This window comes from Hyalella azteca, unplaced genomic scaffold (genome assembly GCF_000764305.2).
Source record: "Hyalella azteca isolate HAZT.00-mixed unplaced genomic scaffold, Hazt_2.0.2 contig17967, whole genome shotgun sequence".
Taxonomy (NCBI): domain Eukaryota; kingdom Metazoa; phylum Arthropoda; class Malacostraca; order Amphipoda; family Hyalellidae; genus Hyalella; species Hyalella azteca.
This window is the reverse complement of record NW_025947728.1, coordinates 59,004-85,641: the sequence shown is the minus strand read 5'-3', so window position 1 is coordinate 85,641 and position 26,638 is coordinate 59,004. Positions and strand designations below refer to the sequence as shown.

The following is a 26,638-nucleotide window of genomic DNA, read 5'->3' as shown; positions in this document are numbered from 1 at the left end:
TAATTTTTACCTAGTTCTGATTTTTGACGTCAATTAACTATTGCCATCATTAAGTGAGGATATTTCCTCCATAAGTACTTCGAAGCTATGTACTCAGAGTGTATAAATGATTTTTTATAATGCATACATAATTTTATTGACACAATAAATGTGCATGCAATAATTTAAATTCTTATTTTATTGGTTTACTATGAATTTCCGGTCTATTGTTTTATCAGTCAACGTTTCATCATGGCATTAAAAAAGTTACTAATCATTGATGGCCGTTTAGAAACTTAATCTTCCAAATCGTTTAATTTGTAAACATATATGCACGTGATAACAAGCCTTCGTACGCACTAGGCCGTACGTGCATGAAGAGATCTTTAGATGTGCTCCGGACAAAAGCCCCTCTCCTTGATGCTAAAAATTGGCATCGAGCGGCCGCGCCTTTATTGCTCGGTCCAGCCTAAGGTCGAGCTATTTCCTGACGGTAATTTACAGCGTAATTTATGATGTCTCTACAAGGCTGGACATGAAGGAAGTCCCGCGTAGTGATGGATTAGTGACCGCAGCTCAAGTTGGCTTCAAACACCTCCTGCAAATCTGTTTTTGGTCAAATAATCTATGAGAATTTATTATTGTGCTTCATCATTATTCAGAGTTGTGGTGTTTACGCATTATTTTATTATCGCCGGTCAATTAAGAGTTATATTTTTAACTTATTACGAACATTGACGTTAAAAGAAAAAATAATAATTTGTCAACAACTGGCACAATCGATGCTCAATTTAATTAATGAAATTGAAGGATTGCGATAATGCTAAGAATCACAACATAAGGAAAATATTCTAATCTCAAATCGTTAGCAAGCACAGTTCGAAGATTATATCATAATTTTTGGTTACTAAATGCTCGAAGAAATTAGAGGAAGAATCATTAAAAATGCTTTTAAATCTCTTGCTCAATACAGCCTCAAACAAAGGAATACATTGAAACGAACAAACGAATTCTATATCCTCTTATAGCTTTAAGGAAATGGGCTCTGGAAGAGGGATATTGTATAAATGGTTAAAAAAGGAATAACAGATAAGCCTGACCAAGAACATTCTATGAGAGGGGATATGACCAATTACTTTCTTGAAGATAGTAAGGAAGATTGTGAATACAATTAATTAAAAACACTGTTGTAAATGTTCGATACGAAACTTTTGTGGTTCAAGACCAGCTGTGGGCGAAATGATAAGAACTACGTGCGTTGATTGGGGCTCTAAAGTATGGCGTGCAAATGATCCATGAATCGTGGGAGGCACTCCCAAGGCAAGATCTTCATCAGGTCTACCGACGACTCGGTCGTCAGTACATCTCAGCACCTAGCCAAGCATCAAGCGAGTCTCCTGCATGCCCTTTCTAATACAGCAGATTCTTTTTAATGCAAAAAATACTGTGCATTCGGATCAAGCAACAATAAATTAATACCTGTCGATATTTGAGACACGAGTGTTAGTCAGTTTAGGCTAATTTTTCGTCCTGTAAAAGGGTTCAGTGGACCAGTAAAGCAGTAATGAGCTGATAATGGACTTGTTAACCCAGAGGATTGGTCTACCTAATCATGCTTTGATACTGATCGGCTTTTACTAATTGTTGTTGTATATCTATTTGGAATTTCCGAAGAATAAATTAATAGTAAATGAAATGAAAATACGCGATATAATAATATATAACAAGTGAAATTATTGTCAATAATTAATAACTTGTGAATAGTGAAATGAACATATGAAAACTGCGCTTTTTGGTCACTGAATCCGTCGCATGACTCGCCGCTTCGGCCCCATTAGCGATGGCAAGTGTAAAGAAGAAAATTCCCAGCAAGGCGCGCCGGCGAATCTCTCGGACCAGAAAATCTTCAGATGACTGGGATTCTTCTCAGTACACTGACTCATCTTCGATAAATTCTGACGGGTACAGAGACTTCCGTCGCTTCTCTAACGCTGATCGCGTCCGAAATTCCTTTGACAAGTCGGCCGACGTAGATGGGGAGTCTGCCAACATCATGGGTGTTGGGATCGGTGTCAGTTTGGGACTTTTCCTTGCTGGGCCCGGAAAAAAGGACACCAACACCAATATTAAGATGATGGTTAGGATGAAGAAGGTGAGATGTCCTATAGTGAATAAATTTTTGAATGTGCAAGAGTATTCGATGTATTTATTGACAGCGGTTGTGCCTCCCACTACCATTTATTGGGGCCATTATTTGTTCCATTGATTGGTCTAAGCTGGCATGTTCTCGGTTCATGTTTTGCTTTTATGTCTAATCTATCGATAACTCGGGATAAAAATTTAACCTCACTTTTTATCACTCACTTGAACCTCTCAAAGTAATCAGAAGATACGAATTAAGGAGATTATACTTCATTGTGAAGAGGGAAAGGCATTCGGTAAACAGTATTCAAAAATGCAAAAATGAATATATTTCAGTTTTTTAGCTAGTGCAGTTGTGGCATTGGATCCGGCATTATTGCGGATACAAAGTGGCAATAAAACCTTTTCGTGAACTAACGTATCTTACTAGCGTTAATGTCGAACTAATTCATATTTTTAGCTCCAATAATTCATGCATGATCAAGCAACCAATCATTTAACCTTCATTTAGCTAACAAAATTCAGAACTAAAACTTTGAATCGAGAGAGCCTCGGAACTTTGTCTTATACCGTGCGTGACATTCGGCTGTCATGTCTGCAAGGAAATTATTTGTTGGCCGAGTTGTTTCCTGAACACCGCCCCTTGACTGGACTCAGCCAGCATGCAACTCTCTACCCCAGTCGCTGGCGTGGCTCCAGCTCTGAAGGGGTATAACTCGAGGATGATCTCGATAAACTTTTGGTGCATGTAACAAATTAAGGCATGTCGTTCATAGATTAAATATTTAGTAAATATTAAAAGGATATTATACTTATTGTAGAGATAATATTTTAAAATTTTCAACCAAGTGAGGTAATTAAGTTCACATCACAATGACTGGATTGTTTCGGCCCTATTCGTATGGGGTCGAATTTGCTACTGCGCGATTCAAACGGCAGGTTCGTCTTCTCGGTTCTGAAATAAGTGAAACAAAGAACATGTAGTGTTAGCCATTTTGCGAGTTTTATTTTGCGATAAATTATAATTTCCCTTTACCTTGGCAACACCGTTAGGAAGTTAACGTTGCGCACACAATTTTCCCGTTAATCATTATCGTTCGGGTGATCCCCGCTGCAAGTTAGTTTTAAAGCTCTAATAGGTTCCTTTTTATTATCTGAATAATTGTTATATTGTATTATTATTTCTTTATTCATCCGCAACGACGATCATTCATTAGATTTACTCTTCAACAGATACGTTGAGAAGTAAACGTTTACACGTTGCCAAGGGTATTATTTACACTATTTTTCCATAGCATATTATTTATTTTCAAAGCTCACCTTGTTGTCAATTTTTCCTGCATTAAAATCTCGATTCCAGTCTCTTTCATTTTCAATCCTGTTGTTTTACTGTGTGGGTAATGACTGACTCTTACCCCACAAACATTTATGCATCAATTGTGATCTAAATCTACACTATTAACGAATAATTTCAATTGAAACCGACAATTCAGTTATAGGTAAATATTTAGTAAACAATTTCTGATTGCACGCTGGCTAGTTAGTATTTTTACAAATTTTAGCTGAGTGATCAAATGTTTTTTTTTTTTGTGAGCCTTGCCTTCCCCCTACTTCATCGTCAGCGAGACTCGCGTGTGCACATGCAATGCATCATGTCATTCCTTCGCCGATTTACTTTTTTGACTACCCATTTGGTTAAAGATAGGGTCGAAATTCTCGGCAATTTTGAACAAATAATGACATTGAATTTTGCGTATTTTAAGACCTAACTCTCTACAACGTTATAGAGAGACTTCTTGCAGTCATGCCTCGGTTAAACTCCAATTGTTTGCAAATGAATAACAAAATATCTACGTCGCTTTTCTGTGGATTGCAGGAATGAACAGTCGTAGCTACACGTGAAGACTTGCTAATCATGGAATTTCAAGCAATTTGCTGATCCGTTTGAAACTAAAAAATCTGTTTCATCCCTTGAAAGTAGAAACCGCTTTGAAAGGGATGGCTCCTATCGATGCCCCTAATATAAGCAAATTGCATTTCTGATAATTTTATTCTGATTTCATACTATAATAGGAATTTGCTACTATAATTGGGATTTGCTACTATAGTTGTTGTTTCAGAATTTGAATTGGGATTCCTTAACCTTGATTATGAACTCATAATTAACCTTTTATTGTGAACTATTAATTTTCAATGCAGTTTAAAATCTTTTCACAATAATTTCAATTCCATCATAATGTGACCTCACAACTTTCATTATGATCTCACGACTGTCATGTTATCTCTACGCTTTCATTGATATTCCACAATTTTCATTGTAATATCACTTTCCTTGTGGTCTTATTTCTAGTATATTGTTCATAGAAACTGGGACTTTTTCTAATGATGATGCACATTTTGCTCTGTGTGGATCATACTGACCCAGTTTGACACGGTAAACAGGCGTATAATCAACACGTTCACTCTCTCCACGTGCTGTGGGTAAGAATATGTGTCACTATTTGGGCAACGCGACTCACTCATTTCCTGATTGTGCTTGTACTGCGGTCAAGAAAGTGTGTCACAATACGGACAATATGACTCGTTTTCTTTTAAATCGTTCGTTCTTATTTGGTCCAGAAGCGCCGTGCAGACGCTGAGCGCAGAGCTCGGCGGGGCGACACCGACCCTCGCTACGAGTACGTCTTCCAGGTGCTAGGCGCCTGTACGGGCATCCCGAGGCACCAGGTCATGGACTTCGTGTTCGAGGAGAATTTGGTAATTCTTAATTATAACTTTGTTACATAGTTCTCCGAGATAATTCACATTTATTTATTGTAATTATTGTTTTGCATCATTTTTATTGGCAATTGTAGCAATTAGCTACAATATTTGGTGCGATGTACATTGCATGCTTGATTGTTTTTAAATTATTTGGAACATTGGTATTATTCGAGAAATAATTCATATGAACAAACATGTTTCCGTAATCTATATAATTTTTTACCAGCTTGAGTTTTTATTTTAAAAATGTAGTATTAAATAATGTGCTATTACTTTTGCAGCTATGAAATCAGTAAATGATAATTTCAGGTAATAACTTACTGAACAGTTCAGCACTATAATAGTCCACCATTAAAAGATTACTATAGTGCGCGGTTTCACAATAAAAATATCACACGATCAGTAGGTACTTAATTTAACTATTTAATAACCAGTAAAATATAAATTATTCTTGAAATCACAACTTTATTCAGCAAATCCTGTAAAATTATTTTCATTCGTATGAATGCTATCATTAAATGTGACATCTCTTAATATTTATAATATTCTTAATATAAATAATTTTTGTGGCCAGCTCGAGGAACTCGGCAAGTTTCTGTCGCCCGGAGAGTACCACAACATGGTGTGGTTCTACCAGCCCGCCGAGGAAGAGGTACCTGAGGTGGCCATCACAGAGGACGACCAGGAGACTAAAGCAGACCACGACGACGACCACGACTCTTGCAAAGTTTGTATTGGCAGATGCAACTATTTTATCTTTTAATCATCACTGGTGTTGGTCGTTGGATGAATGACTGAGCAGATGTGTGCCATATAAGTTTATGGAAACTCAAGGTGACGCCTAATTTGCCTCTCGTCTTAGAAGAGTTGTTGTTTCTTGTCTCACGTTTAGAAAAGTTGTTGCCCATGGACAAAATTGTGTGGTACAGGATTAACTCACTCGTATGGTTATCACTATACAAACATATTTACTATAATGATTATTAATCTAATCACCATACAATTTGCTGTTGAAAAATTAGAATAAAAACAATAACCTGTCTTCCTCGTAGCCGGTGACATCGCCTCTGATGCCGCCGTCGGGAGTGTCGCGCCGGAACTCTGAGATCAGCAGCGCCTCGGAGCTGCATGACTCCAGACGTAACTCCATCGCGACCGAACATTCTGACGGTCAGTGCCAGGGTTGCAAGATGATGGCATGTGAAAACGGCCTAATTTACTCGCAAAAAAGGCTAAAACCGACCAAAATACAATTTTTAACAGTAAATTTGTACTTAGCGGAACAATTAAATTTTTTAAGGATTTCTTAAATTGAAAATTACTATAAATTTGAGATTTTTGCTGCCAAACGCTATTTACGTAAAAGCACAATTCGTCATATTTGGGCAAAAAAAGCCCATCTAACAACATTGGTCAGTGCTTGTACGGAAAAGTGAACTGGATCTCCAAAGAGTGCAATAGAGCATTCAGAATTAGTTAAAAGCTGATTGCAGTGTGTAGCCTGCAGCCAGATTTTATAATCATATGCAAGATAAAATATATATTTAAATATGTATTCTCAGCCAGTGTGTTTAAGCAAAATCAATCTCAAACTAAAATTCAACTATGAAACTGAATTAGTAATTTTCGAATAAAATTAAAGATTTAGCACAAAATTTGCAGATTTCGATGACCAAATTGGATCTTGGGCTTCATAAATTTATCTTTGTAATAGCCGTAACTTTGTAACTCAAACGTTTGGAAAATATATCACAGAATATCACGCTTGAAAAATTTTCATTGAATTGAAATGCATGATGTTGGCTGTGGCAAGTCGCAGCTCGGAGTAACCCTAGCTCTGCACAGCAGACGGCGGCAGCGACGCGCGGGGCTTGGGTCCGGCAGGGAAGCGCATGCGTCTGTTTGTGGGCGACCCGCGCCTAGTGCCGCTCACTGGAGTCTGCGTCTGGATGACTCGTACCAACCCGCAGCGTACAGTCTCTGAAGAAAATGTTCACAGAGTACGTCTTGTAGCCGGCAAATCATTTTACTCCAGGTCAAAAGGCAGTAGATACTTATAAAAATAGTGGAAATTTAAGTTTTTTTAACGATTTGTTAAACATTTGCAGGACATTTTTTTTATTGGGCCTCAAGAAGCGTTCAGAGGTTAAACTTTATGTGATGAACGAGAGAAAACTCGACTCAAATTCTACGTTAAGGTGAAAAATTCTCATATATTTTTGAAGCCCAGTAGTCATGAATTTGATTTTTTCTTTCGACACCTCAAGTTGTTTTAGTTTGAATTGAAACGTAATAATATGCAGTCTTACGGTAGCTATTTCTAGTGTTCTCAGAAGTCATTGTCCACTGCCTTTAAAACTCATCGAAGACCGAAGACTGAAGAGAGTCTTCAATCGACCGAAGAGTCGATTGTGCGGGTTGATTGAAGGGTTATTGAAAGCTGTAGTCGAAATTCGTTGGATGATAAGAGCCTAATTTTTTTCTCGTACATAAGTTTAGAACGTCATCCGAGGATGTTGTGCGAACGTATTTCTCAACATGCTTTTGGTAAACAAGTTTATTGTTTCATTTATTTTTTATGCGAGGGTGTTGAGATAACTTGAGCTCTTACTGTTGAGATCTTAACGTTGAGATTCCTCAACACCCAGGAGGTAAACTTTGGAGTGCTGCGCGCGGGCTCTGGGGGCGTGGTGCTGCGGTCCATCGAAGCAATGCTGCGCCGAGTGTTCGTGCCCGCTGTACGCCTCAACCCGGGACCGGACCCCTCAGCCGGCGGCACTGCAAGGGACCATCTCCTGGCCGGTCTGCGGTCGTTCGCTTCCTGCCTCAATGGTGAAGTGCTGAAGGACGGCTTGATGAATAGCACTAACGAGTGTCATAAAAATTATATTCATTCGAGCTCCGAGAAAAATAACACTCTACCTATTGTTTGTCTTAAATACTAATTGTTTTATAGTTCTTTGCAGAAGACTCATCAGTTCATCGAATTCTTTAAAGAACTAGCAAGTTAAATTGGTGTTGGTTGAAGAAGATGTGGAATGAGATGCCTCAAGATTCTATCACTTGTTATAATGCATAGTAAATTCATACGGGCTAACCTGGTGCTGCTCTAGCGGTTGTATGTGATATGTTACAGGTTAAGTTGGCATATGTTAATGGTGTGATAGAAGGCTAACCTGCCGCTACTCGGGATATTATCTGTGATAAGTTGCAAGGCTTGTCTCGAAGACAAGAATTTATGCCTATAAATACTTTTATTTAAGCGCAAAACAGCCAAAAAAGTTATAAATTCTTCGAAAATCAATCACTACCATGCACACCTTAAAATCGTAGCATCAATTCATGACTGATTTCCAAGCTATCATTCTTAATATTATTATCATTGAATTGTTTTGGGCGCACTCAGTGTCGGAGCAGATCCTGCTGGAGAGGCTGGAGCTGGGGCCCGTTGAGGGGGGGCTGGAGGTGGGGGGCGGGGCGCTGTCGAGCGCCCAGCGGTTGCTCGCTAACCCCGACCACGTGGCCGCCGTCGAGCGCACCGCCCGGGCATGGCTGCACGTCATCGGTGAGATACACCTACTGTTTCTTTATTATATTAATAATTTATATTTTATTGATCAAATTCGTTTCCTTAATAAATTGTTCTAGATATAGCATGCGATGATAACTTCCATATGGTCATAGTGGTTCATCATTATAGTATCAAGCAAATAGGAAATGATCCTCGATAATTCAAAGTGTAATTGCATATTATGTTCGTTGCATCAGATTTCAGCCTGTAGCTTATATTAAACGTCTTACTCGGTTACTTGGTCTTACTCGGTTAATGCGTTAATCAAACCAAATAAGTTCATTTTTAATGAAATCATATCAAACGGCTACACCACAAGTCGTGTTCAATTACTAAACTCTACTGAAATTGAATTCATATTTCTGAGAATATTTTAGTATCAAATTGCTTCGAATATGAAAAGATGCGTAATTGGTGTCTAATTGTATTATTACAGCGCATTGAGTTACCGCTGCGTTATTCAAATTGCATCAAAACGAGTGAAATATTTGATCTGCATCATTCTAGAAGGCAATGCAAGTTTGTTACATATAATGCTCTATTACAGGACCAAACTAGGTAAGAATGACTCATGGGCAAATAAATTTTTCAGTGCCGACACAAATTGAACTCGTCGCAGTTAAAGATCATAGTTGCAATGTTGCTCGCCATGGCTGAACCTTAGCAATTTTAATAGTTTATCGACTTTTCTAATCGATCTTTAGGATGCAAAAATAAATGAACGACGTCGGTGAAAATCGATGTGGTAAAATAATAATATATTTTTGGGAGGTGACACACTTACTTCTCTGAGCATACAATGACGATGACTGTCCCGGTCGTATGCACATCCAACACTCAGAGAAATGAATGAAATTCTGTCCAAATAGCCATGTTTTTTTGACCTTTTGATGGCCATTCTGACCTCGTTTGGTCCAGAAAAGCAACGTATCAGGTTTACACGCGAAAAGAGTGTCAATATTTGGGCAATGTTTTTTTTTTTATTTGGTCAACCCTGATTGCAGAGTCCGTCCTAATAAGGGAAGCGTCTGGCGAAAAATTTAGGATTTTGGTTTTTCCGGTTTTTATGCGAAAGCTGACATTTTGACGAATAAAACGGTACCAAAATCATCCTTGTACGCTGATGTATGCGTTCACGACAGATCGCAAAAGGTTTAGGGCTAGGTGTCGCGGAGCTCTTTCACATTTTGTTACGGCAATAATTAAAATTCGCGGCCGGACACGTAAGACTGATGTCTGTGGACCCTGCACTTCGGTAGCTGTCATGCGGGAAGGTGCTCATGCAGTCGTTCTCTCCATCTGTGATTGGAATTGAGCTCAAGTAACGCCTAGACTGGTATCCGTGCACCATAAAGGCATAATAAGGTCCCAGAAGGATTACTAGAATTTGAAACAAGAGCCAACACCAGGGGCCACGGCTATAAACTAAAAAAACACCGTTGGAACACATCCATGCGACAACATTTCTTCTCGCTTCGAGTCACCGACATGTGGAACAGCCTCCCTGATAGCATCGTTGACGCTCCGAGTATGAACATCTTCAAAAACAGACTAGACGAAGCTATGCAGGAGCATATGTTCAGTTTTAAAATGCCTAGCAAATTACGGACCAGAGCCATACCTTCAAAACTCGCTAAGTGAACGTAAGTCCTTACGCTCTATTTTCTTGTCTATGATTGGTGGATTTTGCTTGAAAGGCCGTCAACGATTGGCTGATGAACTTACGATCTCTTATCTTTTTTTGAAAGTATAAGCCCTGCAGGCAATAAGTCCAGCAGCTATCTCAATCAATCGTCAGCTATGGAAAGATCGGGTTTCAAAGGCCGGATCCCTTGTGAATCAAGTCACGAAAAGTTCAAGAATCGGCAGCAGGCCATGGGCCTATTTCTTCAACGCCGACAATTCTATTCTATTCTATATTTATAGCGCGCCGCGGGGCGCTCGGGGCTTTGTCGCGCTCTACTGAACATCGCACTTATTGTCACTGGAAATCTATCTCCTCTTTTAGTTTTGTAGTTGCAGAATTAAGAGATATACCATTCGATTTGCAAATAAAAGATCTAGAGGATGGTTTTTTGACATTTTGTTATAGTTTTGAAAATATTTTGAAAAAAGAGGGGGAATTCGAAAGGGGGGGGGGGAATCGAAAAATTTTCGAAAAATGACCACCCCACTACAAAAATTCGAATTTCGAAAAAAAGCTAAGACCAATCGATAGATATGATCTTTACGCATCGAATGATATAGGGTAACATGGGGCAGCGAGCCCACTGCGGGTCACGGGCCCATAGCGGGTTTCTCGCTAAGTATGGCAGATATTGGTCCGTGTTCTCTACCGCCGGTCGACAGTTTCACTGGGATGAAGTGCATGGATTTACGTTTTGCTAAGTGTTTTCGTTATTAAGTTCTTTGCGAATAACTGTTTTAGTCCAGATAAAAATTTATAGGCGTCTAATTCACATCATACATTCCTCATTAGTTGCACCTTTAAACAAAATAAAGAACCACCTCGTATCAATTAAAACTTCATCAAAAATTTAGTTTAAAAAAAGTGGGGGGCGCGCTGCTCCACGTTACCCTACGTCTCGATGTTATAGCTTGAAAGTCCTAGCCTCCTAGGAGGAAATAGATTTCTACAGCACCCCTTTTTGGCCGTTCTCTAAGAATTTCACGTTTTCTTTCATATTTTCGAAAATTTACAGGAATTAAAACATCTATTTTTCTGTTTACAAATGTGTACCAAGTTTCAAAAAGATCCGTCTGTAATAAGCCGAAATAAAATTTCCACAAGACAATCGCCTAATTAATTGAGATGGAGCAGCTGAAAGTGTCACGCTGAAAGCGTGTCACTATTTACACAGTATGCTTCATCCATTTTCCTGATTGCAGAGTCCGTTTTAATTGAGATGGAGCAGCTGAGGCTGGAGACGGACTCCGCTGGGCCGCAGGACGAGCTCGAGTACTGGAAGAAGAGGATGGCCAAATTCACGTTCTTGGCCCAACAGATGGACCTGCCTCATGTGAGCCTCAACGAACTTGCTCAATGATAATTAATCAACACGAAATTATTTTATTTTATCTCAAAAATATTAATTGATGGTAATTTCACAGTAATCTTGTATTTAACCTCAATTTTGTCTTGATCGATTCTGGGGTAGAGCTTCCAACGGCTGTTTCGGGAGCCAGCCTTAACGCATCGAATGAATTTTATGTGAAGGCTTGAAGTAGTGATGGAGCAAATGTGAGTCTTGTGATTAATTCTTTATCGTGGAATGAGGACAATAAATCACTCACTCAATTTCTCCAACGTTTCTTTACATCTTACAAGAGTGAAGTAGTTAAGTGGTCTGAAAATAAATTATCGATCGAAACAAAACATTAACGCTTCTGATGCCCCAGCAGGCTGGCACAGTGTATAGTAGTATAATATAGTATCTTTGGCATTAAAGAATAGGCCTGGATAGGCCTGTCGCCGATTCATGTACTTTTCTTGACTAGACTGGCCTTTTGATCAGATCTTTTCAACGGACGGTAGATTAAAAATCGCTTCTAGATATGAGTTGTTCCGTAGGGTACGAGGCATTTTAAGACTAAACATATGCTCATGCATGGCCTTGTCTAGTCTGTTCTTGAACGCGTTCATACGAAACATATGCTCATGCATGGCCTTGTCTAGTCTGTTCTTGAACGCGTTCATACTCGGAGCGTCAACAATATCTTCAGAAAAGCTGTTCCACATGTCAGTGACTCGAAGCGAGAAGAAATTTTGTCGCGTGGATAAGTTGCACCGCAATTTTTTTAGTTTATAGCTGTGGCCCCTGGTGTTGGTTCTTGTTTCAAATTCTAGTAATCCTTCTGGGACCTTGTACAACCCCTGAGTATACTTGTATACTTCAATGAGGTCACAGCGCAGGCGACGATAACGGAGACTGGGAAGCTTCATAATCTTCAATCTTCTTCATAAGACTTGCCCTTTATTCCTGGGTTTATCCTTGTTGCACGTCTTTGAACACTCTCAACTAAATTTTTGTCCTTTTCAAGTTTCGGTGACCACACAACGTGTCCAAACTCTAGGTTCGGGCGTCCGACAGAGGTGAACAACAGCTACATCATTTCTATATCTAGGTACTCGTAGGAGCGTCTGATCAGCCGAAGCAGTTTATTGGATGTATTAACTTGCGTTTCAATATGCCTATAAAATTTTAGCTCCTTGTCGACACAAACTCCAAGATCTTTTTCCACGCAAGTCTTCTCAATCATAACTCTCTCGTTGCAACCGTGTCTTCTCATGCTGTAAGCTTGCTGTTCATTGTTCTTGCTGAGGTGAAGTACTTTACACTTGTCAGCTTTGAAACGCAGCTGCCACGCATCAACCCAGTCAACTAAACTATCAAGATCATTTTGCAGTTGCATTTTATTTGACGCATCCTTAACTGTATTATAAACTTTTGTGTCATCGGCATACATGGAGCACACGCTTGACATTACTTCTGGTAGATCGTTTATAAAAGCGACGAACAAAACAGGTCCAAGAACGCTTCCTTGCGGTACACCACTGCTCACAGTTACCCAGTCTGATACGGTTCCATTAATGCTGACACGTTGTCTTCGGCCTACTAGGAAATTCATGATCCATTGGAGTACATTTCCCTCTATTCCCAAAGAATTCACTTTACGTAACAGTCGCTCATGCGGAACACTATCAAATGTCTTGGCAAAATCGAGGTACAGTACAGAGCATCCACTGGCTGCCTTTCGTCCAGCAGGCGAGCCCAATTATTCAAGGTTGACAGGAGATTAGTGGTGCATGATCTGTCAGCAATAAAGCCATGCTGACAGTCTGATAGAAGATGGTCAACAGTCAAGTGATCTATAATCATATCCCTCATAACCGATTCCATCACTTTACACACAACACTTGTGAGACTTACAGGACGGTAGTTACCTGGATTACTCCTGTCACCTTTTTTGAACAGGGGTGTCTGGTCGCTCCTCAAATAGCTGGAATACTATGCAAGTCCTCATCAGTGAAGACGCTGCTAAAGAACTGATTTAGAACATTGGCCTTGCCCTCGTCAGAAGATATCTTCTGTTGATTTACATTCAAATCAGCAATACCGTCCCTTGTCTTACACTTCGAACTAGCATACAAGAAGAAGGCTTTCGGGTTCTTTTTCGAGTTTTTGGCAACGTCTTTTTCAAATTTTTTGACTGCGGTTCGACAAGCTTTTTTAGCTTGATTTCGAGCTCCTGCATACAGGTTATACTCAGCATCGCTACGAGTTCGTAAATAACGCTTGTAGGCTTGTAGGCGTAAATAACGCCTTCTTTGCTTTTAGCAAAGAAGGTTACAGTGGTTACAGTTCAGCTGAGTACCAGGATTGGAGAATGAGCTGTTGGTTCGATTCCAGCTACCTGCGACAGTTCTGATTAAAATCGGCGTTATATAGCCGGGCATAAATTGGAGCAATGAGTTGGATGATCGAGACGTGCTACAAGCGGTGAAAATTATGGCTATGTACAGAATCGGCGACATGCAGGTATAATGGCCTGACCAACGCTGTCACCGTTATACTACTTGATAGCGAAGCTAACGATAAATTATGTATTCCTCCTAAAAAAAAAAGCATTGACTGCAGGTTCGTGGAGTGGTGCTGGTGCTGCAACTGTCGCGCTCGAAGGTGCTGCCGGCGTGGCAGGCGGCAGACGACCGCGTCACCAAGAACTTGGCAGAAGCAAAAGACAACGCAAAATTCGTGTATTCCATCGAGGAACATTGCCACCCGCTCTATCTCAACGATCCTGTGAGTTTATTTAAAGAACTAAATATTACTCTGTGTTTGGACAAGAAATCCTTTGAGTTTGTAGCTCGTGTGACTTCAGAATTTTTGTCTATTTGTACCTGAATTCATGTGAATGTTCTGTATATTTTAACTATTAAGTTAACGTTACTGTATATTTTACTGTAGATCTTTAACGTAAACTTCAAGGTAAAAACTTGACAACATATGAAATTCAGTGAACCGAATCAGAGACTAATTATATGAATGGATTTTCTTGCTGCAGCCCGGGATGATCCCCTACATCATGCCACTATTTATATGAATGGACTTTCTTGCTTCAGCCCGAGATGATCCCCTACATCATGCCACTATTTATATGAATGGATTTTCTTGCTGCAGCCCGGGATGATCCCCTACATCATGCCACTATTTATATGAATGGACTTTCTTGCTTCAGCTCGGGATGATCCCCTACATCATTTCACTATTTATATGAATGGATTTTCTTGCTGCAGCCCGGGATGATCCCCTACATCATGCCACTATTCAACACCATCCGCATGATTCATCTCGTGTCGAGGTTCTATAACACGTCGGAAAAGCTATCTGCTCTTTTGATCAAAGTAAGACATTGAAGCCTACCGCGCTATAAATTACAAACTTTAAAAACCACAGATTACGTTCGAATGTGTTCCTAAATATCTATTGTATCACCTGATTTGTATATGATAGTTACAAAAAAGTGTAAATTATAGACATGAAGATAGTTTATTGGTTCTCGGTTTAGCTTCCTTTCCAAGTGAATCTATCTGTTGAAATATTTTTATTTGTTTGTGAAATTTATGTCAAAAAATCTGCAGAAATAAATTTCAACCATGTTTCAAAATGACTTTGCCCGGAAACCAAAAAGCATGTTTGATTCACCCAGCTAACCATGCATATTTGATAATATTGAGAATGGCACGGTTCGAGCGTGTTGTTTTATTTCTAGGGACAGTCAACATTAAAGTATAATGACGCCATAACAATTTAAAAGTTAACTAAACCAAGGCCAATGTTAATATAAAGGTTCTGTGCTCTGGGAATAACAGGAGGATATTAAATTGAAGATTATGATTCCGGAATTAATTTGAGGTCTAGAACTAAAATATCGTAGGTCCCATAACATAACATATTGATCTCGGCGCTGAAGTGTAGGCCTGATGTGGCCTGTCGCCGATTCTTTTCCTTTTCGTGCCTTGTTCAGAGAAGATCTAATATAATGTCATTTGACCGGATATTTTCATGACTGACGATAGTTTCAAGTAGCTACTAGACTTCCACCGGGTTCGATATGGTGATCACGATTATGTCGTGCGAAAGATCCACTTTGTAAGACGTTCATATTGTTACGTGGCACAAATAAAATGTATTGTGACGCGCTCTCCCAATTTAATTTGTTAAAAATTTTCACTCGCTTGCAGTCCTGAAAAATGCTAGTTTACCAATTCGATTGAGGCTCATGGTAAAAATTACTATTAGACGCAGTTCGCATGCCTCAATGAATTATTTTTACAAGCAGCTGGTTTAAAAACGATTGGATATCAGAATGGTGTTTTTTTTTTGTTTTCCAGATCACAAATCAGATGATCCGAGCATGTCAAGTGCACGTGTCGTGTCGAGGCGAGAAGACCATCTGGAACCAGCCTAGGGAAGAGGTCAGGAAGAAGATCAACGACTGCCTCAAGCTCAGCGCTGCCTATCGAAGAAGTTATGAGAAAACCAAGGTGAGGAATACGTATTTCAACTCTTTATATGTATATGTAAATATTTATTTGAACTCTTTATTGTTCACACATGAAACTTTATTTCTTGTTTCAGCAAAAGACGTTTAAGGCTGAGGAAGTTATCGTTGTAAAAGGATGTTGATATTAACTCTGATGTTTATTTCATGCCTACCTGGGATCAGAGCGGTAGATCGAATACAGAGGTTGCACTCCGGCGCGGCCTGGAACTGCTACGTCTGAAACGCACAACAAGGATACAAAGATTATTAATTTTCTAGAGTCTAGACACATTATCGCACTGGGTTCAGTGATTCTAAAGCCCCTAAATACGCAGGAACGCCTCGACAAGACTCCAGGGGAGCGCCGCCAGTTTGGCTTCAGCGAGCAGTACGTGTTCGGGAAACTGGAGCTCTTCTGTGGCCGCCTGCAGAACATCCTTCTTCTCTTCGACCAGATGGACAAATTTACGGAATTTTTCGAAGGACGGGCAGAATGTGAGTTTCACTTGCACGGTTGCCTATTTCAATTAAATTGTTCGTTAACTATATTACTAAGTTTAAATACATGTTTAAATTGGGTGCCTGTGCAAGTATAATACTTTTAGCAAGGCTTCAAAAAGTATTTTCCATATGTTTCTCTAAGTTAATGTTGAAGTGAATGTAAATCTCGATATTCTTATATCCAGCATTAGCTAACTTATTTAGTAACTGCATGTGATTTACTGAAGTATTTTAAACAAAATGTTGATAAGTTTTTTTTCTTAAAGTTTCAGTTTGAAATTTCCCGTTTGAAATAATCTTATTTTTTTTATAAATATTAAATATAAAAAACTGTAGTTTTTCATTTATGCGAACTAATCAAGGTGAGCTCTTCAGTTGATCGCTAAATTGAAAACACTGATCAGGATTCTTGCGACGAGTGAGGAATATAGGAAGGGTTAAATGTTTGAAATGAATGTTTGACATAACTGACGAAAATGTGGTGTTGTATAAAGGGTTAAATGTTTTATATGAATGTTCGATATAAATTATGAAAATTTTGTGTTCTAGAAAGGGTTAAATGTTTGATTTGAATGATGACAATGTGGTGTTATGGTAGGGATTATATGTTTAACATGAGTGATGATGTGGTTATGGAAAAAGAAAGAAGCTTGGAGTGGCCCAGTGATTAAAATCACCAAGATAGGTCTGTTCGAAACCCGTAACTAGCTGTAAAAAATTTTTGTCGACATCGGCCACATTTCCTGGTGGTTAAGAATCGACTTCACGCCAGAAATCGGCCTAAGCGGAACTGATAAATATTCTATTATTAATAAATATTATGTTATATTAAACGTTCCAAACGAATGAGAGTTATATTGTTCGTGCATGCACGTTCATTCTGTAATAATTGTAATAAAATTTGAACGTTTCATGTTCCTAAAAAATATAACTCAAAACTCACTGCAGTGAGTGACAGAGAGCGCATTTTCTCGTCGACGAAAACTTGAGGTCACGGACAGACGGACAGACAGACAGACAGACAGACAGACAGACGGACATGGCGAGCACAATAGTGCATTTTTTCCATAAATGAGAAAATGCGCTAAAAATGGGAGTGTAAAATCTTCTAATTTTCGTAGATGATAAAATAATTACTTATTTTTTGTAGGTATGTATATCTGCACGGCGTGACTCAAATGTATGTACAATTAATATTAATCGTCTAATTATTCATTATTATTAATGAATATCCTGCTGTATATTTGCTGGATCCAATATGAAATTGAGCCATGTTTGTTCATAAACATTTAATTTGCTTTCACTTGTAAACTAGGACGCCCTGTAAAATCATTTTTGGAAATTTATAATTGCATCCTGAACGTTTGGTGAAAATGCAGAGCTGTTAAATCCATCTATCCTAATTATCTTGCATCCTTATGGTATTTTAAATTCACCAAATTCGATGACTAAATTAATTTTATTTAGGAGTGCTTTGCAATTTATTGTAAATTTACAGTTCCGAGTAAATTAATCGCTGCTCAGCGTTGTAAAACTCTAAAAAATGAACAGACTACCAAAAAGTACTTCGTTGTACGATTGTTTATATCCTTCTACTTCTTCCATGTTTTGCACTGAAATTTCCATTATTGCATGTGAATTGAGATCTAAATTTAAAAATAAATAATTACATTAGGGGTTTAATAAATTATTTTCTGAAATAACCATTGTTGTGCTAAAGTCTCCGGTCCTCATCTGTTTGAGATAAACTTTCTGTTTGCTAACTAAATTCTCGTTCTGATCTTTCAGCGCTATTGCCCATGGAGCAGGGTAAGCTTTAATCTCCTACTTGTGTAATGCTTCTAATAAGCTTCTCAGTATTCTATTAAAATTCCTACCCGTGTGATATTTACAAGTATTCCGTGTATATTTTTATTTGAATATATTTTCATGAATGGCGTACGTTGCTGCTTGAGTTGCTACAGGACTGCTTCAGGCAGCAATTCAGCTCTGTATAGCTGTCATATAAAATATTCATTAATGTAGTGAAAAATAATATGAAATTCTGGTTACGATGTTCTTACATGTGTACCCAATGTAACATTTCTTCTGCATTCTCGATGTATTTTTTCGAGCGTATAATTAGTGATGCAACACTGCATTTTTAAACTGAAAAATCTGAAAGTTTCTGTGCAATTTGCTGCATCTTGCCTTATGTTCTATTATTTAAACATTATATTATGATTTTCTTTTGATTTTCCCTCTCTACTGAGTTGTGTTAATAGTCACTGGATAAGCGGATGCATTAATGCTTTTAGTATGTATTTGTGAAGTGTAAATAAATATGGAAATATAATCTGAATTTGATATTAATCACAGGCCTGAAAGACATCATCAAGTCATGGCAGGAGATGTGTTCCGAAGTATCGAATAAGTCATATGATTACCTCAACTACCGAGACTCTCAGTTCGACGACGACCTAGAAGTGAGCCAAACTTCAATGGATCAGATAGCTATTATTTCGAGACTATTTGCTGAATGTCCTTAGCTCATGTAATGTTTCCAAAGATTATTTGTAACAAAAATTGTGCTGCCCTTTCCCACGAAGCCCATAACATTGAATTAATTTTGGTCAAACGTTGCTTCAACAAAATCAACTCGTAATAAACGTCATTTGACTGGAGGTATAGTTGATATTGTTGGTTTACTGTTTTTGGGGGGTTTGATTTACTATCCTTGCCTAGGTTTATCCTACAATTATTAACCCTATTTGGAAGGTGTTTGGCAGTAGCGTGAAGGAGTTGCTCAGGAGAGTGCACACGATGGTGGAGAAAGAGCATGAGGAGGTTTGGGACACGCCCATGGCTCTGCGAATGTTGAACAGGTGCAGCTTCGTCCACTTTTGAACTTATATAAGTATTAAATGTAATAAGCATTGGTATAAGCGCTAGCTAGGTGGATGTCCAAAATGACACTCGCTCATATAATTTATTCCACCATGTCTGATATATTTACTATTATTCTTATCTCAATTATCTGAAACTGATCCGAAGAGTAGAATTGTACTTATCACCTTTGTCTTACATTGAAGTATTGATATCATCAGAAGAAGCCAAATTTCATTATTGGGCTTCAGAAAATAGAATTTTAGTGATACCTCTCAAAAAGTTTCATAACAAAACATTTATGCTGCTTACTTGCCACTTAGAATTTCTCTCAAATTACAGGTTCGAGAAAATAGCAGAGGTTGTACCAAATTTGGATGTTGAAGGGAAGCACAAGAAAGTCCTGGCTCATTATCATCAGGAAATTGACAAGGTGACCAAAGCCTACAACAAATACTGCGACTGTCCGCTACCGCTACTGGGTTTACCGACCATTGCAGGCGAGTTATTTTAAAGTTTTGACTTCTATCAATTTTGTCATGGAAGAATTGTATGTTAACTGGCACCGTCATATCTATTTTCAGCGTGAAGTCCCGTGTATGCTGCTCATCGGCGAAAAGCTACTAGTAGCTTTAAAACGGGTTTAATTATTGCAGGTTAATACACAGGTTAATGTTCATCTTACTTGAACTAATATAAATCTTAAAATCACCGAGATTCTTTCATTAACTTTCAGAAATTATAGGGTCCCTTATTCCAGGGTAATTAGCGATTTCGCTTGTAAGAGATATAGTCTTGTCTTTAGGCAAGATCATGTGGGCACGGACGCTCTTCAAGCACCTGGAGGAGCCCATGGACTTTTTTAAAGACCATAAAGTTCTGCTGCATTTACCTGAGGGTAAAGAAGCCGTCAAGCGCTACAACAGACTGGGGCGCATCCTCGTACAGTACGAGATCACGTACTACGACATGTGGAGAAGACAAAGCGTCAGTTCAAAGCGTTTGGAAAAATGTTTACATGCAATGTATATTATATATGATATTGATATTTTTTGTTCCCTTTTGCATAGATATACTCCTGAATTCGTTGCTAGTACAGCTGGCATCGAAGTCGTTGTTGCTATAAATACCTTGCTCAGATCAAACTATTCAAAAACGCTAACCCAAAATTTACGTTAAGTAAATTAATGAAGAAAATCTCTATTTGGCTGATGAAATTTATCCATTACTAATCATTATTTGAGCAATTATTTCACTTATTGCTATCTATTATGTCATTTTCACGATCTTTTGTAAATAAAGCCGTCAATTTTAAGGCAGATATTAGTGTGAATAACCATTGACTATGACTGACTAACGTATTTTCGTCTGAATTTCAAGACATACATCAAGTGTCGACGCTGTTCTTCACAGATAGCAGAGGTGCAGAAATCTCTGCGTTGCACCCTCATTGTGAAGCATCCAGAGAACGAGGATCTCTACGTCAACTGGGATCCTCGGATCCAAGCTCTGTGTCGTGAGGCGACGTGTATGCAGCAGATGGGATTTCAAGTTGGTTCTAAGCTAAATTCTTAATTCAAATCAATTTTTAAGAAATTATGAGAGTTCTTGCATATTATTTTTTTATTGACTATCCAGATATTATACGATCTGCGTCGAATGAGAATCACTGTGAATTCAAAATCATACATAAAAGAAATTAAGGTGGAACAATTCTTACGTTAAATTTAGAATTTTAAATTTTTTTATTTAATTTTTTTGTAAATAATTCACCTAGATAATTCTACTCAGATTTATTTTTTTTATCAGATCCCTTACGCGGTAAACCTCCTTCTGAACAGAGCTCCACTGCTCTACCAGAAACGAGATATGGCACGAGTGAGTCTACTTCTTGACAGTTAGTTAACTTGCATTAAAATACCTCCAGCTATCTAACATCAAGATAGTTTGAAAATTAGCGACGAGATTTTCATACATTTTTTGACAATATGATTCTCAGATCTCAGGGATTTTATTTCCCGTTCAGCTCCGTGTGAGTCAGCGGGTAAACTATACTGCATATCAATTTTTGACCCATGAGATTAAATAATCAGAGCTAAACATTTTCTAAAACCCATATTGTGGTAAAATGTTTCCTCCGCCCTCAGCACATTTTAAAGGAGTACGAGAAGGTGCTGGTAAAAGCCTGTCCCCAAGTGAGGTCTTTGCTGGTGCCCCACGCCTCGAGGCTGCGAGAGGCGCTTCAACCTGGCCTCACGACCCTGACTTGGTCTTCTGTTTCGACGCAAGCTTTCTTTGAGGCCACAATTGAACAACTCAAGTCTTTCGAAACTCTCGTTGATCGGTGAGATTTCTCTGTTCTCGAGAGGATTCAAAGATATACTATTATTACCTATTTATTCAGACTATTACTTAAATTACAACCATAACAATAATATATATTTTTAGATTAATAATATTATAAATAATTTGTGGATATAATATTATAATAATTTATATACAGATATTTCAGATATCTCTTTTTTATTATCCGGAAAACATTCATGCTTCTCACCTGAAGAAAATTGTCGTGAACATTTCTACAGATTTATAGCCAGGTTTTCTTTTAGTGTCTATCTATTTATTTCATTTCTGTTTTCCAGAGTGAACGACATTTTCCAGCACCGCATGGAAGGCACGCTGGAAGACATGGCTGCCGTGGCACTGCTAACTTTGCCCACCGAAAAGCCGTGGAGCCTCGACACGCTAGTCAACACGGCCTTCGCGACGTGCTGTCGTGCTGCTAGGGTGGGGATCTATTGTTTACTAATTTTAAATTTAATGCATTCTATTGACACTTTTTGGAAAAGATTTATTGTGATTTAGTGCCCAAAATTGTTGTTCCAAATTTGTGTAGTAATACACAATGGTATAACCCACGTCCAGCCAATGTCACCATAAATGTGCTATTACAAACAAAAGTGCATTTATTTATCTTGAAGACCAACTGCCTCGAAACTGAAATCTTTCCTTTTTATACTTGGCTATTACAGGAGGACCAAGAAATTATTAGTTCTGTTGTTGCTTTCCCTTCCTACATTGTTAACGCAGGCAGGATTGAATCGTAGCGCTCTTTCTGGTTTTAGGGCTTCTGATCTTGGCGCTTCTTCGCCCAAATTTTGTTCCTCTTTTCTCTTGTTCAATGAATCGCTTATTCGTTGAATCGGAGACGCGAGCAGAATTGCCGAACTTAAAAGTAGACCTTGTTTTCGAAGCGCGCTCGAAAGAGCGATTTTCAACCTTAGGCGTTTCATTCCCGATGTTATATTCCTGATTAATATTTGCTGGGCCCCTCTTACATTGTACAGGATTTGAACGCCTTGAGTCGGGTCATTGAGGACGCTTTGTTCGACCTGATCTCGCTGGTGGTGGGCGAGATGAACAAGGTTGCCGGACTTGATGGTTCGGTTGGAGGGACCGAAGGTGGCTTGTCTTCGTACTTGTCCTTCGAAGAGCTCGAGGAAGGGAAGAATTTCGATGATTCCAAATCAGGTGAGACGCATGACATCACGTAATTGATTAAAACCACTGGAATCGACAATTCAATTTTGTAACGCGGATATTCAAAGTCAATGAGGCGACAGGAATACTCATTAGCCTAATAAATTTGAGCTCCAAGTTGAACGATACTGGATTTTCGATGTTCCATTTCATTATTGAATTTATAGCGCACTTTAACCTAGATCCTATCCGAATTTAATGCATCAAATTCAAGGTTTTTAGCGCATTTTCACATATATGGAAAAAAGGCGCCATTGTGCTCATCATGTCCGTCCGTGACCCGCTCGTCATGTTCGTCCGTGACTTCAAGCTTTCATTGACGAGAAAATGCGCTCTCTGTCACTCACTGCAGTGAGTACTTAGTTATATTTTTTAGTTTCATTTCGAAAATATATAGAAAATTTAGAGCACGCACTTCATGAACTTCATGTAAAATTTCGAAAAATATGAGCCCAACAAAATTTCTGAAAAACTTGTTTTCCCAGTGACATCACTGGGTTCATCTCGCCGGTCCCGGTCGAACAGTCCTCAGCCCAACCGCCCCGGGGGAGACGAGAGCTTCGGGGTACCAAAACTGGACCTGCCGCGTCCCCTCACCGCGCAGGAGAAACACAACAAGAAGCTTCTCGAGATGAGGGAGAAAGTATGTTCTTCGTTGTTCTATGTTCTTGTTGCTGTGCATTTGCTATGTTTTATTGTTATTTTCATACTCAATGAGCACTGTTTGGAACGTTACACTCAGATAAATGAATGGGTCATCCTTTCCGGTAGGTGACACATATTTTAACAACTGCATTAGCAGCGAGCGAACGAAATACTGCATAGCGGGAGCATGGTGAGGATGAGTTAATCAAGGGCAAAAAGTCTTTCGCTATTTGGACAATGACCTTTTTATTCTTAGTGTATATGTGACACGCAGTAGCTTATTTCGGTTTTATTTAAATACCAGCCTTCAACCACCAAGCCTTGCATTCGGAAATTAATATAATATGAATGGTTATTGTTCCATGTTGATCAATTTCTGGTGAAATATGTCGCAAGTTATAGATTTGAATACCAATTTCTAAACCAGTTCAGCGAGTTCATAAATTTATCGCTTGTGAAACTGCGTCTAATGAAACAGATTTCTAAAATTATGTGACCAGTACATTTTTAATTCAATGATCGTTCATGTGTTCACAATGGGTTCGTTGACTCTTCAAGCTTATTCATTCACATGAAAATATTTTAAAATAAATAGAAACTATAATGAACGGGCATTTAGCTCAATTTAATTTAATAATTTTTGCAGGTGGCGTCCGCAGTGCGGGAGATCCGGCGTTCATATCACAAGAGAGTGCTGGAGGTGGTGATAAGATCGGTGCGGATGGCGCTTACAACGCTCTGTACCTACACGCAACCCTCGGCGCTCTGCATTAGAACATCTAAAGGTCTATTATACATCGTTGCTGGATTAAATTTTATTGTGTTCGTTTTATATTTAGGCGTATTTTTTTTAAATATGTTTCAATATTTATCATTAAACAATCCAAGGTAATTATTATATTGCAGATACCCGCTTCACTTCTTTCTATGACTAAATCCAATAGTAACTAAGAAATTTACTGATTTATGGAATGCCTTGTTCGCAGGCCGCAGCCTATCTTCGCAAGATTTGTGCAAATTCGACTCCGCTAAAGATGAACCCAAAAGAGTTGCTCTTGTGTTGCTAGAAGCTCACATCGTCGCCCCCGGCATTGCAGTGACGCCCAAACTTGACGAAGTGAACGAAGCCCTCGTGAAGATGGCCAGGAGTGTCCTCTCTGTGGCCAAGGGGATCGCACGCTGGCAAAAAGGCTGCAAAAATCCGGTACGTTATTTTGTTTAGAACTAAAGTGATTGTTTGGAATTTTTTAATTCTTATATTCTGGTATAGGATAATATTTCATCTATGATTACTGTGGTCATTGGTTATTATTATGCAATTGATGCATTTAATTTAACATTGAATGAGTTTTTAATGGATTACTCAATTTATTGATTGTGTAATTAATTATTGAGTTGTGTTACGAAAACTATGCGCCACATTGATTTCGTTTCTCTTGGTAGCAGACGTGTGTCAGACTAAAAAAGAAATTATTAAGCTCAAATTAAATCCTTTTTTGGCGACGATTAATATTCTTTCCACGCAGCCCGCACGCAAATATTTCGCGCAAATCTACCAGTTTCCTGCCAAAATTTGCGTAATTATTATGCAAACAAATTTCTCGCGTAATGAATTTTACTTTCGTTGAAACAGAGTCCGATTTATATTCAACCAAAAATCCTATAATTTTTTACCTTTATCATAGAAAATTTTTTCCGCTGACGAAGTTTTTTATTTGATGCTCGTGTAATATATCGTCATCAAATAAAAACGTTTATAAGACTCGTGTGATATATTTATATGGTGGTGGGGGTACAGGTGAACGCCGCTGCAGAGGCAGAACTAGAGCGCCAAGCCCTGGCAGCGCGGCGGGACTGGCGCGAGCGCGAGAAACTCCAGGAGGTGCCGGCGCGGCCGAGGAATTACTACAGCGCTGTCTGCGAGAGCAAGGAAGTCCTCAAGATTATGAACCAGTTCACGAGTGGACTAGCTAACTTACAGCAGGTAATTGCGTCGGTAGTGTAAAGTGTATAAGTCGCTTCAACTTGTTCTTCCAATATCCTTCTTAGTAGCAGTAGGTGATGGCGTTGGTATTGAAGCCTTTAAATTTGTTTAACTAGCGTAAGAAATAACCGTGTTACTAACAACAGTTCAAATCAGACACTTATTCTTTTTACTGCGTACACGTTTTTTAACTAGCTATTGCAATACCATGTTACTTAAAGTAGGTAATTCGAATCGTATTAATTTGTTTTACTTGTTTTGCCAATAACCTCCTCACAATTACAAGAAACAGTTAATTGTGGTCATCATATAAATATCTTTTTTTATGTATAAAAAATGGTCTACCCCCTCGCACCGTGTAAGTTAGCGCGCAATTCGGTAAACATCTGTTTGTTATAAACTTAACTTTCTAGTGGCTTTCGTACCTGCAGAGGGTAAGCTGCTGTGGGAACTTATAATGGATTTGGACTTTACGGCTATTGCTATCATACTGTTCCTTCATTTACGTCAGACTTACATTAAAAGGATCGTCCTTTAAAAGCCATGCATATAATTATCAGATTAAGATTGGACTTTTTTGCGAAGGCATGTTTGTGTTTCGTCTTCATCTTTTTTGCGGCAATGTAGAAACTTGTCGTTTAAATCTTCTGATAATCGCGTAAATTCAATTTGAGGAACGAAAAATCAATGAAGATGGGTAGTAAGTGAATCGCAGCCATGTCTAGATTTCATTAAATATTTACCTATTTGCGTGCCTTAATGTTTGTGACATATTTTATTAGAAAGTATGACCGCATGTAACTTGCCAGTCAAAATCTACTGATGTATAATCATATTCAATCCCTTCATAGGTCATATGATATAATACTCGTCACAACAGGAGCTGGATAGCACGTTCAGTCCTTGGGAGAAATATCACACCCTCTGGAACGTAGATAAGGACTCAACAATTCGCAACATGTTGGCGAGCTCCCCCACGCTGCCTGAGTACGCCGCGGTCATCGAGGGCTACATGCAGCTCGGGGACAGCATCCTGGCAGAGCCTGACGCGTACAGTGTCGGGGCTGTTGATATCGCCACAAGTGAGAACGCCTTGGGCC

The 26,638-nt window shown here is 38.8% G+C and overlaps 1 protein-coding gene across 1 annotated transcript in view; it reads left to right on the top strand.

The window, feature by feature from the left end:
• The first annotated feature begins 1,819 nt into the window (after positions 1 to 1,819).
• LOC108673426 (dynein axonemal heavy chain 5) overlaps positions 1,820 to 26,638 on the top strand; it is a 75,450-nt gene continuing 50,631 nt past the window's right edge. Inside the window, 27 exon segments of the mRNA XM_047885445.1 lie at positions 1,820 to 2,131; positions 4,732 to 4,878; positions 5,459 to 5,611; positions 5,937 to 6,054; positions 6,733 to 6,884; positions 7,533 to 7,716; positions 8,291 to 8,449; positions 11,345 to 11,475; positions 14,095 to 14,259; positions 14,754 to 14,861; positions 15,852 to 16,004; positions 16,339 to 16,498; positions 18,293 to 18,313; positions 18,863 to 18,969; positions 19,262 to 19,368; positions 19,712 to 19,869; positions 20,175 to 20,356; positions 20,783 to 20,920; positions 21,179 to 21,247; positions 21,517 to 21,713; positions 22,012 to 22,156; positions 22,717 to 22,900; positions 23,395 to 23,552; positions 24,201 to 24,339; positions 24,589 to 24,758; positions 25,353 to 25,538; positions 26,419 to 26,620. Coding sequence (XP_047741401.1) covers positions 1,820 to 2,131; positions 4,732 to 4,878; positions 5,459 to 5,611; positions 5,937 to 6,054; positions 6,733 to 6,884; positions 7,533 to 7,716; positions 8,291 to 8,449; positions 11,345 to 11,475; positions 14,095 to 14,259; positions 14,754 to 14,861; positions 15,852 to 16,004; positions 16,339 to 16,498; positions 18,293 to 18,313; positions 18,863 to 18,969; positions 19,262 to 19,368; positions 19,712 to 19,869; positions 20,175 to 20,356; positions 20,783 to 20,920; positions 21,179 to 21,247; positions 21,517 to 21,713; positions 22,012 to 22,156; positions 22,717 to 22,900; positions 23,395 to 23,552; positions 24,201 to 24,339; positions 24,589 to 24,758; positions 25,353 to 25,538; positions 26,419 to 26,620 — 4,105 coding nt within the window.